The sequence below is a fragment of the Pecten maximus genome, chromosome 11, assembly GCF_902652985.1.
Source record: "Pecten maximus chromosome 11, xPecMax1.1, whole genome shotgun sequence".
Lineage (NCBI taxonomy): Eukaryota > Metazoa > Mollusca > Bivalvia > Pectinida > Pectinidae > Pecten > Pecten maximus.
Window position 1 is genome coordinate 14889330 of NC_047025.1, and position 13287 is coordinate 14902616.

General features: G+C 32.7%; 1 protein-coding gene across 2 annotated transcripts in view; it reads left to right on the plus strand.

The window, feature by feature from the left end:
* Nucleotides 1-13276, plus strand: part of LOC117338139 — a 120262-nt gene extending 106986 nt beyond the window's left edge. For both annotated transcript variants that reach the window (XM_033899356.1, XM_033899357.1), the window contains 7 exons: nucleotides 52-186; nucleotides 1259-1349; nucleotides 1855-2026; nucleotides 2812-2902; nucleotides 3429-3533; nucleotides 4191-4383; nucleotides 4970-13276. In XM_033899356.1, coding sequence (XP_033755247.1) covers nucleotides 52-186; nucleotides 1259-1349; nucleotides 1855-2026; nucleotides 2812-2902; nucleotides 3429-3533; nucleotides 4191-4383; nucleotides 4970-5227 — 1045 coding nt within the window. In that variant the 3' untranslated portion in view covers nucleotides 5228-13276. The remainder of the gene's footprint in view (nucleotides 1-51; nucleotides 187-1258; nucleotides 1350-1854; nucleotides 2027-2811; nucleotides 2903-3428; nucleotides 3534-4190; nucleotides 4384-4969) is intronic.
* The last annotated feature ends 11 nt before the right edge of the window (nucleotides 13277-13287 follow it).

Below are 13287 nucleotides of genomic sequence, written 5' to 3' on the forward strand. Positions count from 1 at the left end.
TAACACTGGATTAGATATTACATTGAAATGTTTTCTTCCTTTCAACATTAGGTCATCTAATCCTGAAGTCCTTCAGCTGTTAAACAAACTGGATGGAAAACCAGATGAACCTATCAACCTTCAGAATGTTGACCCATACATGTACAGTTATGATATCCGCAAGGTCCTTGAATTCTACGAAAAAAGGTGCTTAATTCTGACCTGTATATGCAGAACATGTTAAAAAGAATTAAGACTAAATTTGACTCTTGACACAAACTTGACTATATGTACCAATATCTGTCCTCTTTATAACTTATTTATAGTGAGTCACATTTGGAATGAATGTCTGGCTGTCTGACAAAGTCACAAAAAAGATATTGTTTTCAGTTTGTTCATCCATAAAATCATACATGTATATTAGTGAAGTGTGAGAACAAGTTTGTGTTGGCCCCCGAGGGGAATTGTGTCATGTGCCTAATACATGTATTTAATTTTTTTGCTTGAGCTTATGCTGTGGTGTGTGACGACTGTTGTCCACTGGTGCATCATCAACTTTTCCTGTTAAACAAATTTCTCTCAGTAACCAAGAGACCCAGAGTTCTTATATTTGGTCGATAGGTTTCTGGGATGGAACCCCTCAAAATTGGCAAACAGAAATGACCTTGAATGATATTCAAGGTCATAGGAGTCAAATATGTTCAAACATCAAGCGATTGCTTCTCACAAGTCAAAAGGCCTAGAATCTTATTTGGTTGGTAGGTTCCTTGGAGGGAGCCAACAAAGTTTGCATAAAGAAATGCCATAATCTGAATTCAAGGTCACAGTGGTTGAACCTGTCAAAACAATTAAAGGCCTTCTGATTAACTGAGAGGCCTAGAATCAGTTCTTAGGATTAAAATAAAAACAGAGAATCATCAAACAAGTGAAATCCAGGTGAGCAATGCAGGCCCATTGGGCCTCTTGTTTTAATCCATTGTAATTTAACTGACATTTCTACAATATGTCCCGACACTTTAACACTAGCCCTCCACCTCTGGGTTGCAAGTTCGAAACCTATGTGGGGCAGTTGCCAGGTACTGACCGTAGGCCGGTGGTTTTTCTCCAGGTACTCCGGCTTTCCAATTCCTCCACCTTCAAAACCTGGCATGTCCTTAAATCACCCTGGCTGTTAATAGGACATTAAACAAAAACAAAGCAAAAAAAAAAAAAAAACCTACAATATGACTAAGACATTAGTATTTCTTTTTTTTTATATAAAATACTTTTCTTTCTTCAGACTTACACAAGATCTGAAGGAAATTGGTCGCCGAAGAAAGAATGGAGTGAGATTTGTCATGTGGCAAGAGATTATGAACAATAATGTGCAGGTAAATTCATCAACAAGTTATTCACCTCTTGGAGTAAATTCCCTACAAAATAAAACTGTAGTGTCCTACTGGTTTTGATTATTCTTTTTCTGTGAACTTTTCTCTAAAAAACTACTAACTCTGAACTGAAACTCTCTGAAACTACCAAAAGGAATTCTATATTCACACAAGTCCTATAGTCATGCGTTAAAATTGTTCTGTCATCTCTGCATGTTTTCTTCTGAAGATGTCAGAAAAAATAGAGTTGTACTCGTAGTACTATTAACCCAACATTGTTTGTGTGATATGAAGATTATATATATTATGACCAGTTTTCAACATTAGAATTGTATATATACCAGGGTACTCAGACAAGTGTTGTCTTAATTGCCTATATTTCTCATCATCTAACACTGATCAATAAAGCATGTTATTTTTTTTTCTAAACCAGAAACATCTTTTTATGTCTATAATTTAACATATGACCTAATTATTAGTATATACTTGTTGTTTTTGTCTACAACAGCTGCCCAACGATACGATCATCCAGATTTGGCAGGGAGACATGGGGGACGTTCAACGTGCCATAGATATGGGATACAACACACTGTATTCTACCTGTTGGTATCTCGACCTGATCGAGTACGGTGTCAAGTGGCCAAAGTACTACAACTGTGACCCCGCCGACACCAGTATGGGTAAGTTTGTCTGTGACCCCGCCGATACTAGTATGGGTAAGTTTGTCTGTGACCCTGCTGACACCAGTATGGGTAAGTTTGTCTGTGACCCTGCCGACACCAGTATGGGTAAGTTTGTCTGTGACCCCGCCGACACCAGTATGGGTAAGTTTGTCTGTGACCCCGCCGACACCAGTATGGGTAAGTTTGTCTGTGACCCCGCCGACACCAGTATGGGTAAGTTTGTCTGTGACCCCGCCGACACCAGTATGGGTAAGTTTGTCTGTGACCCTGCCGACACCAGTATGGGTAAGTTTGTATATCAGATTCTCTGGGCTTACTATAGAGAATAAATACTGTATATCGGTAAGTTTTCAAACTGTAATCATGACTCTTATAACCTCAACCAGAGTTAATTGATTGATGATCAATCTGAAATTTCCACTTAATTGTAATGTATTTTTATAGTAAGTTTCTTACAGAGGTCATATCTGATATGGTTATGAAATATTACTGAAAAGTCCATGTCACCAAACTCGGACTCATCATATCAATGCATTAACATCAGTCTCAAATAAAAGTTAATAGAATGAATTAAACTAGATTTGCCTAAATCAATTTTAAAAATGTAAATTATTGAATTTAGAAAAAAAATCTGAATATCTTGTTTGATTTATAATAAGTATAAAAAATTGTAATTTAAAAGAATAATTTAGTTTTGTTAAAAAGGTTTATTTAGATTTATTCCAATATTTGGTTACCATAAAGCCATATTTCACCAGGCTATTTTGTTTTTATCATTGCAGGCTACCAGATTGATGAAAAGAAAGTCCTAGGAGGCGAGGCCTGCATGTGGGCAGAATATGTGGATAATGAAAACCTGATGACAACACTGTGGTAAGATATCATCAGCTGCCTCAATGTCTTCAATAACTTATATGAGAAAATGGGAAATAGAATGATATTTTATAGAGGTCCAGGCTTATAGATAAAGGATTCTACAGGGATGTCTGTAGATGACAGGATTTATCTAATAATTAGTTTTAATTATATAATATATATGACATTGAAGTTTCTGTCAATACGGTAAAAAGAGGACACACATTTACTCTTTCTTTGGACAGGGATATTCACTATTTTCGAGGTTGTCTTGCATTGACGTAACGTCAATATTTGATTACAAGGATAAGATAATTATAGTCATTCACCCCTTGGGAGTGAGACAGGAGGATCTCAACCTTCAGGGTAAGATTATTCAGTTTCCAAACACTTGTCGACCCTTGTGATTGGCAACTTAAGAATCTTCCCCGGGGTTGAGATCCCCCTGTTCTATACTCCCATGAGGGTGAAATATTCTGTTACTCTCATTATGTCGAATGCTTAAGCAGTGCCATAAGTGATGTCTTGTCTCGGGATGTTGTAGGCCTCGAGCGTCTGCCGTGGCGGAGAGATTGTGGAGCAGTAAAGACGTGAAGGATGTGGATGCTGCTGGTAAACGTCTGTCCGAACATCGCTGTCGTATGCTCAGGTATGACATCAGACCAGAGATAAGTCTGCTCAATCGCTGTCTTGGTTCCTGTCTCTGGATAATTCATTAAATCTCAATTTTCATTGACTTTTGGTGCATCAAACATATTTTTACTTTAGGAAATAACTTAGTATAAGTCATCTACAGGAAGCATTTTTGAAAAAAATTGAAGTTGAGGTTGAGGAGTTTCATATTATTTAAAAAATAATCATGAAACTGGTGTCTTGAGCTAACATTTTTGCAGCAAGGTAAATCCTTATTCAGTAATAGTGCACTGTAAGCTGGTGCTATCTACATGATAAACAGACTAGCAAATGATAGGAGTACAAAACATTGTTGATCATTTAAGCCTGCTTATCTTTGTTATTGCTATTTTTTGAGAGCCACTGCATGGAAAAATGTTTCTCAAACTTAAAATATAGGTTCTCCTCGGCCCAGAGTTGTGCCAAGGAATTGGCTCACATGTAACCCCTTTTATATTGACTGTTGAATTGTGTATTACTGAAATGAAAAATATGTGAAAAATAAAATTTGAAAATGAAAATAACCTTAATTTAACATCGTTCATAGGGTCAACAGTCTACACACTATTTCTTGTTAGGAGAAATACTCTGATATGCTACATTACACATTAATTTTTTACCCGATTCCTTCCAGTCGAGGGCTACAGGTGGGAATGATCAGTGGTCCGGATTACTGTCTCCGACGTGGACATAGACGTGACCGAGACAACTCCTCCAACTGTTCCGTTGGTCACTGCTTCCAGAGCAAGGACACTGTCCAGATAGAAAAGATCAATGTCCGAGTCCAACAGAGGGGTCACAACCTGCCAGTGCCCGACTGCAACCAGGTAAGGAAAGCTGTTCACAAAAAAGAAACATTATTACATGCATATAAATATAAATTTCAATAAGGATGGTACAAAAGATAGTTGTTTTTTAGATACATAGATACAGTAAAGCTAAAAACTGAATTAAACTGTATCTTACTAAGGGCCTAAGTGTTGATACCAAGGATGTGATGTAGGTGAAGGGGCCACGGTGGCTGAGTGGTTAAGGTGTCCTGGACACTTTATCACTAGCCCTCCACCTCTGGGTTGCGAGTTTGAAACCCACGTGGGGCAGTTGCCTGGTACTGACTGTAGGTCAATGGTTTTTTCTCCAGGTACTCCGGCTTAATTTCCTCCACCTCCAAAACCAGCTACATGTTCTTAAATGACCCTGGTTTATAATAGGATGTTAAACAAAATAAACCAAACCAAACCAAAGATGGAGATAACTCGACATACTTGAAACACAAATGTGTTCTCTCCAGTACCCATCTTGCTAAGAATATCTTTTTTCTCGAGTCCTCTCATAGCCATAAGATAATATAAGATACACACACACACATTGCATCAAGTCTGTGGATACCACATTTTTATTTTCCCATTTCAGATCATTTCTCAAGGAGGAAATATGTTTACCATAGCTATTGTGATTGCTGCTGTGTTCATCATTGTTGCCGTCAGCATCAAGGCTACAGGAAACAGAATGATGCAGGGACGGTTCTGTCGAAATAAGAACATCTTCATTGCATTTATCGTCATCATTCTCATTTACTTTATGTGTTCAACGTCACTTTGGATGCAGGTCCTGGAATTCAAAGGCTCCTTTGAAAAACGTGTGAAATCGTCCTATTCGGACAAGGGCTAAATAAATAATTTTGTGTTAAAATTTTTGGAATGACTGACTAAAATCCAGACTGATAATGTTCATACATGATATACATAACTGTTAAATCTGAGTTAATTTAATGAATGTTTTGTTTTCATTACTGAAATAACCTAGTCATATTTAATTAAGTTAGACATTTTTGTATGATTCAGGAAAAAGCTGGTTTTAGAAAAATCAGTATTCATTAAAATTTGTTTGTAAAGAATTATCCAATAACATTTTGTATGATTTTAAACATTTTGTTCAAATTATTTAGTAAAAGTCACTCACCTCCATTCCTTGTGCTACATTCTCTTAAGATACAGCTGATTCATTAACTATCACAATTAATTAGATTTAAAAACTACCAGGATAAGAGCTGGTCTGTAATTATGGAAAGATGGTGGGGAAGTTCCATGCTTTGTACAGCCTTGAAAAGTCGTGGAATTTTGAGTTGAGTCGTGAAGATGGTATCCAGTTGTCTGTACCTAGTAATGTGAGCATGTGTGTGTATAGTTTATTGATAGGATAAGAAAAGGATGTTCAGGTCTGAGGAATATAAGTTCACCTATATTGTAAAAACACATTGTGCAAACTTGCTAGAGATTACAACTCTACTGGAAGGCTTCTATTGTTATGGACATTTAAAAACCAGTATAATGTAGTTATTTCCCAGAATTAATACTGAACTACAGTAGTATTAAATGATTGCCTGCATTATAGGACTATAAATGGGTTTTATTTGATTTTACATGAGTGGTCTTGTAATGCAGGCTTAACTGAACAGCACCAGAATAAAGGGCAAGTAATAAACTTTTCTTGCCTTTTTTAATGATTTTTTTTGCTTTGTTACAATTGCAAAAGTGAAACTTGTAAATAAAAAGCAAACTGTTTCTACAACTTTGACTCTATGTGGATGATAGGAGAGTGAATGGAGGTTGTAGCAATGCATTTCTGAAATACAATCCAATGTTATGGCAATCAATTTGTTTTGTAAAGTTTTAACTTATTTTTGTCAACATATATCACAGGATTATTTATTCATTATAGGTAGTTGACTTTTCTATTGAAATCTACAATCTTCTTTTTTTTGTCACTTATTCCCCCCTTCTTTGGCTCTATTTATTGTGATTTTATGATATTTAAGCAAGTCCTATGCATTTCATTAATAATAACCTTTTTTTCCCTGTATCATAAAATTTTTAAAAAAATGTTTAACTACAGACTCTTGTTAAATATAGCAGCACAAGTGCATTTCTATTTTAAACAGCTCTGGAAATGTTTGAAATACCTGGCGAATTATACTACATTTAAAAAAAAATACTGTTGAAAATGTGAATGTCTATCACTTATTAATAGAATTGGGAATGGTGATGGAACCATTTCTATTTCTTTACCAAATAAACCAGTATAGCTATCTCCTCATCAATATTGCTTCTGCTTGGTAATCTTGAGGCAGGAAAGTATGTGGTTAGTCATATATTAGGGTCATTGGTGATCTTCAGTCCTGACTTCAATGACAAAAAAGATAACCAGGTAATTAAAGATGTGCTGTTAGCGTGAAAAATGTTCACCATCAACTTGTATTATACAATTTGTAGATACGTTTGTATTTTAATTTTAATTTTACCTCAGTAAAAGTTTAGTTGATAGATTTTAATCAAGATGAAGCTATGAGAATCGACTCAGAATCCGATGCTGTTGAGGTTAACACACTTCCTCAACACACGTTACATTAATGAATTTCGTCAGGATTCATGAGAATCGTTGGTTCTTTCTTCTTTTTTTTTTTTATGTGCTGTACAAATGGAGAATTGATTTCAACTTAAATCTCAAGCTCATTCTAATTTTACCTGACACTTAAACCAATAATTTTGGTATACTCGGTTCATATTACCTCAGAACTAAATAAATGTAACTCAAGATCAATCAGTATATCTACCTGATATTTAGTACGAGTAGTGACTTGTTTGTCAATGAACCATTATTGAATCTACAACTGTGGTAGTTATAGACATGTAAAATCAGTATAGTAAGTCATGTAATGCTATCTTAGAGAAAGCCTTGATCATGATCAGTGTACAGAATATCTGTCAAGAGTTTAATATGATCTTTTACAAATGGTAATTATTGCTTGTATCAATGAGTTTCAGTGGATTTCTGTGACTTTCCATATCAATTACTTCATTTTTCTCGTACATAAAATTAAATGTGTATTGTTTGATTGAGTTTTCATTGGAGAATGTGTGAGAATGTCTAAGCAAAACATATGTTGTGTAGTTGTAATCATCAAAATATTTCTCAACAGTTGTGGCCAAAAAATGATGAATTTATTTAGGTTGTGTCTGTACAAAAATTGATGATTTGATAGGTTATGCTTATACAGAAACTGATGATATCATAGGTTATGTCTAAACAAAAACTGATGACATCACAGGTTACATCTATACAAAACTGATGACATATTAGATTATATGTCTACACAAAAACTGATGACATCATAGGTTACATGTATACAAAAACTGATGACATTATAGGTGATGTAAGGGCCAATGGTAATGTCGTTAATCACCATTCACTGAAGTCCTGTTAATACATTGTAAGATAAAAAAAACGAAGAATCCTGTATCATGTATTTATTCTTCATTAATTCTATGATATAAGTAAATTAGATCATTTATGATAATGACCATAACAATATCCAATCAATTTCTATTATATTGTAACTACATATTCCTGTTTTAATTGTCAGTTGTAGGTTATAGTGATCATATTTTTGTGTGTTGATTTTGTTGAAGGGCAATAACTGATTTCAAGTTCTTCCAAAAATGTTAAAGGAAACTTTGAATCGCATGTATACCCTGGTAAGTGTTTTCATTTGAACTTTTCTAAAAATGTAATTGTTGTATCCCCCTAAGTTTTTCAAATAATTCTTGAAGTGATTTGAATATTACTTGTAATATAAAGTTATACTGAAGGTAAACATCCTACTTTTCAATACTAGAGTTAATTAACAAATTGAACTTATTTGCAAAGGAGACTTCAGTGCATAATTATCCATTTTATTAAACTCGTCCTGCAGTACACAAATTAGTGTTCTAATAATATTATAAACTTTTACTTACCTGGTACATGTACTGCCCCTAGATACCTCTAAGTTGATTTTTTCTTGACTTTTGAATTTTTTCTTTGTGTCTATATTGACCTAGCAGATTTTGTTTTTCGGTATACATGTACTATTCCATTCAGACTGGTAAGCGTATTAGGTACAACAGTTACAATTAATTGACTGATGGAGTGTAATGTATCATTGTATTCTACTATGCTGAAATAAAATGCATATGTGTGTATATAGGAGCAGCGAGGGCTGTTAACTTCCACTGTGTGGAACAAATTCTAGCTTTTATAATCATGAATACATTATTACATACATAACATATCATTTGGGTGTTTATTTTATTTCTGAGTGAGCTTTACGACAGCCCTTCAATTTATGTTTTGTATGCCATCGATTGAAAAGGCATAATGATTACTGTCACCAAAATATGCATAATTGTTTAAATAAATTGATATGTTACATGTGAAAAGTGCAAGAGGGACAATATATCTCACACAAAAATCCAAATATATGTATGGCATTTGTGGTCTTGTATAATATCTAATGTCGATTTTCATTTATAGATAAAAAGTTAATATATATTCAAATATTAGTAGGAAAGTAGTATTTTCAATGCTGTGAAGGATATGAAATAGTTTGAGTCTTTGCCTGACAAAGATCTATTTAATGTTAATTCTTCAGAAATTTTGATTAAAATTATCTGTAGCAAACAACTTGTATTCCATCAGGATCTTTGTTAGTCAAGGTATTCACAGATTAACTGTACTGTACCTGTTCAATACAAGACTGTAAGATCTATTGGTAAAGAGTTTAGTTGATAGAGATCAGTTTAAATTGAATGTAAGACCTTTGATATAAGATCAATCAGAATCAATAAAAGCTTCAGAATAGAGATCTGTATCAAAAGGCAGCTTGCTTAATCTGTGTTTATAAAGGGCTTTATTAGATGTTGACAGATTAAATGGACTAGGGCAAAAAAATGAAGAAATAAAAAAAAAAGTAAATTGTCCATTAAAACATAAGTCACATCTTTAAAGTAATGAACTGATTGAGTATACTGATATTTTGACAGAGATGATTTGAAACTTCCTGATAGAACCATTTAAAAGTCTAATTGTCCTCCATGAGTTTAGTGGTCTGTCAGTTTGTTATGTATTACTATTGATATGATATTGTTATTGCAGTCTCCGGTGTGTCTCCTATTGTATATGAAATGGTACCAAAGTGAGGTTTTGTTGAGGTTCTTTTCTCCAGTTCTATTTCTGCAGGTATTGTCTTCCCCCGTACTCCTCATACTTACAGGATGACTTCTTTTCATCCCCTTAATAAGACCAATGTCAGAATGTAGAAATAAACAAAAATGTTTTATTATGTTCTAGATACTGTACAAATTAACCATGATTACAAACTAAACAATTCCTTGAGATAGCTCATTATGAAGAAATTTTCATGCTTTAAAAATACATTTATAAACCTCATTTTGACAATGCCTTGAGTTTGTATTTTAAACTGCTATTTCTATCAGATGGACTAAAAAATAATTGAATTTTTCATACATACTTAAGAAGATTTACTATTCAAGAAAGAATGTTAACCAAGAAGTATAGATAAAATGTATTTGGAAACGGCTATCACCGGTATGACTTAAAAATCTAATAGATTTGTGAAAGACAACAAATATGTTTAATATATTGTTTAACGAGTATTCCAGTGAGGTGATGTAACAAACTGATCATTTAGGCAGTAGATAGTTTGTTTAATTACTAAGTTGTCAATTTGTGATGTTAAAGTTTAAGAATGTTTGCTCATATCCCCACGGTAGTGATGAGTATTATTAATTCCAATTCTTATGTTTATTCAATCTCCAATAAAGATAAACACAAATTAAGTTTCCAATCTGGGGAGATTTCAGAGTATGTAGCATAGGTTCAATCTGTCCAGTTATATACAAATGTACTTCTCCTAGGTCACAAAAACTTTGACATTGAAAATTTACGTAATTGATATATTCTTTCAACATTGGCATGATTTGGAAGTTCAAATTTGCTATGCCATGAAGTTTTTCTTGTTTCTATTTAAAACAGTGCGGGTTGGAGAAGTTGGAAATTTAAAAAGAAAAAAAAAATTACAAGTGCGATGTGAGTTCTGCTTTCTACAGTTCATTATACTCTAATGTCTCACTGTCTCTCCCTCCTCAGTTCTCCTAGGTCACAAAAACTTAGCAGACATTTGAAAATATACAGATGCAGAAAATGTATGTAAAATGTCTTTTCTCCCTCAGTCCCCCGCCCCAGCCCCATTTTACAAATGTGTAAGATATGGAGAGAAAGAGAACGAGAGAGAGAGAGATACAAGATACAACTGCCATTTTCACAATGGTGTGTTATAAGCCCACCAAGTATGATTTATGTCAGGAATTATTTAGCATTATATTGTGAATAAGATAATTATCTACACTGTAGTATAATTTCTTTGAATACATCAAAATAAAATACTCCATGTTCGATAGTTTTTTGGTTTTGTCTATTTTTTTTTTGTTTTTTTTTTTGTTTTTTTTTTTGCTCAAATTATTTTCTATTGTAATTAAGAGCTTAGAATATTCACAGCTGGTAGTTACAGTGAAGTTTAATTATAACATTTTATCTATTACATTGTTTATGGAGTGGAATGGTTTCCGTTATATACCTTAGATTTTCTGTAGATTTTCCGTTTGTGCATTACTCACATGCAGTGTTTTAAAATATTGACAATGCCATTCTCGTTGTGTTAAGTTTTTTGCTGTGCATGTCACCACCAGAGTTCCTGTACGGGATGCAGTATAAAAGCTAAGAAGTTTTATATAGACTTGTGTTACTAGTTACTATGCAGATAAAGTGAAATGTGTTGCTGTTTTTTGTAAATTTTATGTTCAGTTTTATCCCTGTATATGATCATGTGTATATTTTGTATAGGTGCATGGCCACTTCAATACCCCAAGACTTATTCAAAATACTCTAGATTATTCGTATATTTGGGCAATTTTTAAAATTACATCAAATCTTTCTGCAGATTTGAGTAAAATGCAAACCATCATGTGAGTTTCATGTGTACATTTTGTATATATACAGAGAGCATATATATTGGACAGTAAAACATGTCAGTGATTAAAAGGAAACAAAATATTGAAAAATAAGTGCATGCTGGTATACTATCGAATTGATGGTTTTCTGGATAATTTGATATAGTTATATAAGTATATAACATCATTGATCCAAACAAAACAAAAAAAGGAGAAAATTTAAATCACAAAAACTATAAAATAGAATATAATATTTCTTCTTGATGTTACATGTTCAAGAATGAAAAAATTGAAGGTATGAGATGTGATATGGAGGTGAATGAAATGACAGCTTGTATGAATGACTGCAATTTTTGACATTTTGTTCTGGAAGGTAGATGTGTAGTGTATAGTAAATATGTATATAACCCTGATAACCCTGAGCAACTTTTATTCATTCTTACATTTTTTTCATGAATTTGTGTTAAAGCATGTTGATGAAGTGCTTCTTGAAATTGTGTTTATCATCTAATTCATTATAACTGGAATAGCCATTAAATTTGAACTGAAGTCATTGCTTTCAGAATTTAAGTGCAACTTTAAAATACGTACCTGGATTTAAGCGAAAGCTGATCTGGTTATTTGTAGAAGGAAAATGTGCATTAATTAAGAATTAGCAGCTGACCATACAGCTGGGTATGGAGCACCAATAGTTCTTACTGCTGCCAAACCTGTAACACTGGTAAGAGAGATAATCATTGTTTAATGATATAGATTCACAAAAATACCCTTATTACATTGTTGTATATTGTAGATTTTTTGCAAACAAATTCATGTAAAGTTGTGTGTTGTTGTTCATAAATAAGAAAAATAAACTTACTTATTGGCAAGATATCAGGATTTTTTGCTAAAACAGTATTATACTTATAGACCAGTGGTATAAAATGATACTAAAAGTGTATTGAACTACTCTAAAATCAAGAATAGGCTATATATCATGAAAATGGTTAAGAGCAAGTTATTTGAAAATACTGTTATGATTTTGATTTTTAATAAATCATGTCATTATCTTATTTGCTGATTTTATTTTTTTTAATCCCCAATTAATTTGTCCATGAAATTTTAATATGTTCAGATTATTTGATTGTGAAGCTGTTTTAACACTTCATGACTGACAAGTATTCCAACTACTGTTTTAGGTATTTTAGGATAAATCATCTTCATATACAATTAATGATATGTATTTCATGCAAATATATTCATAGAGTTGAAAAAATATTGAAATACCGGTATATAAAATTCATTTATAAAAAAAAAAAAAATGAAAATTTGACATCTCGGTTTCCTGAAATTATGAACGTTATGCAATACCATATATTTTAAGTTTATGACCAAAAATGTGTATACTAGCATCCATAGAAATGAAATAATTAATCTACAAATATATTAAACTTGATGATAAATCAGAATTTAACAACCCCAAGACACTTTATTATCATTAGAACCCAATTTGTATCTTTTATATTATGTAACCATTTGATTTAATACTGGATATTCTAGTAAAAATATAGTTGTCATCTCAAAATTTATTACTTAATTTATTTTTATCATTTAATATTAGTCACAATTTTCTTCAATAGCTTTCATTAACTTGGTGAAGGATTTCCCTCTCTTGTCTATAGTGAACTGGTAAAATGTTGTAGATACACATAATTGTTATTATTGATTAGTCACATCTGTCCCTTAATTTAAATAATGTAAAAGAAATATTTGTGATACCATTTTAACTAAAAACACCAAACACACACAATTTGCTCTTCTATTTTGTAATGAAATATTATATATTGTAACTCTGAAACAGTGAAGACTTGTAAATAAAATGATCTGTTTTGTTTCCAAGTGTTT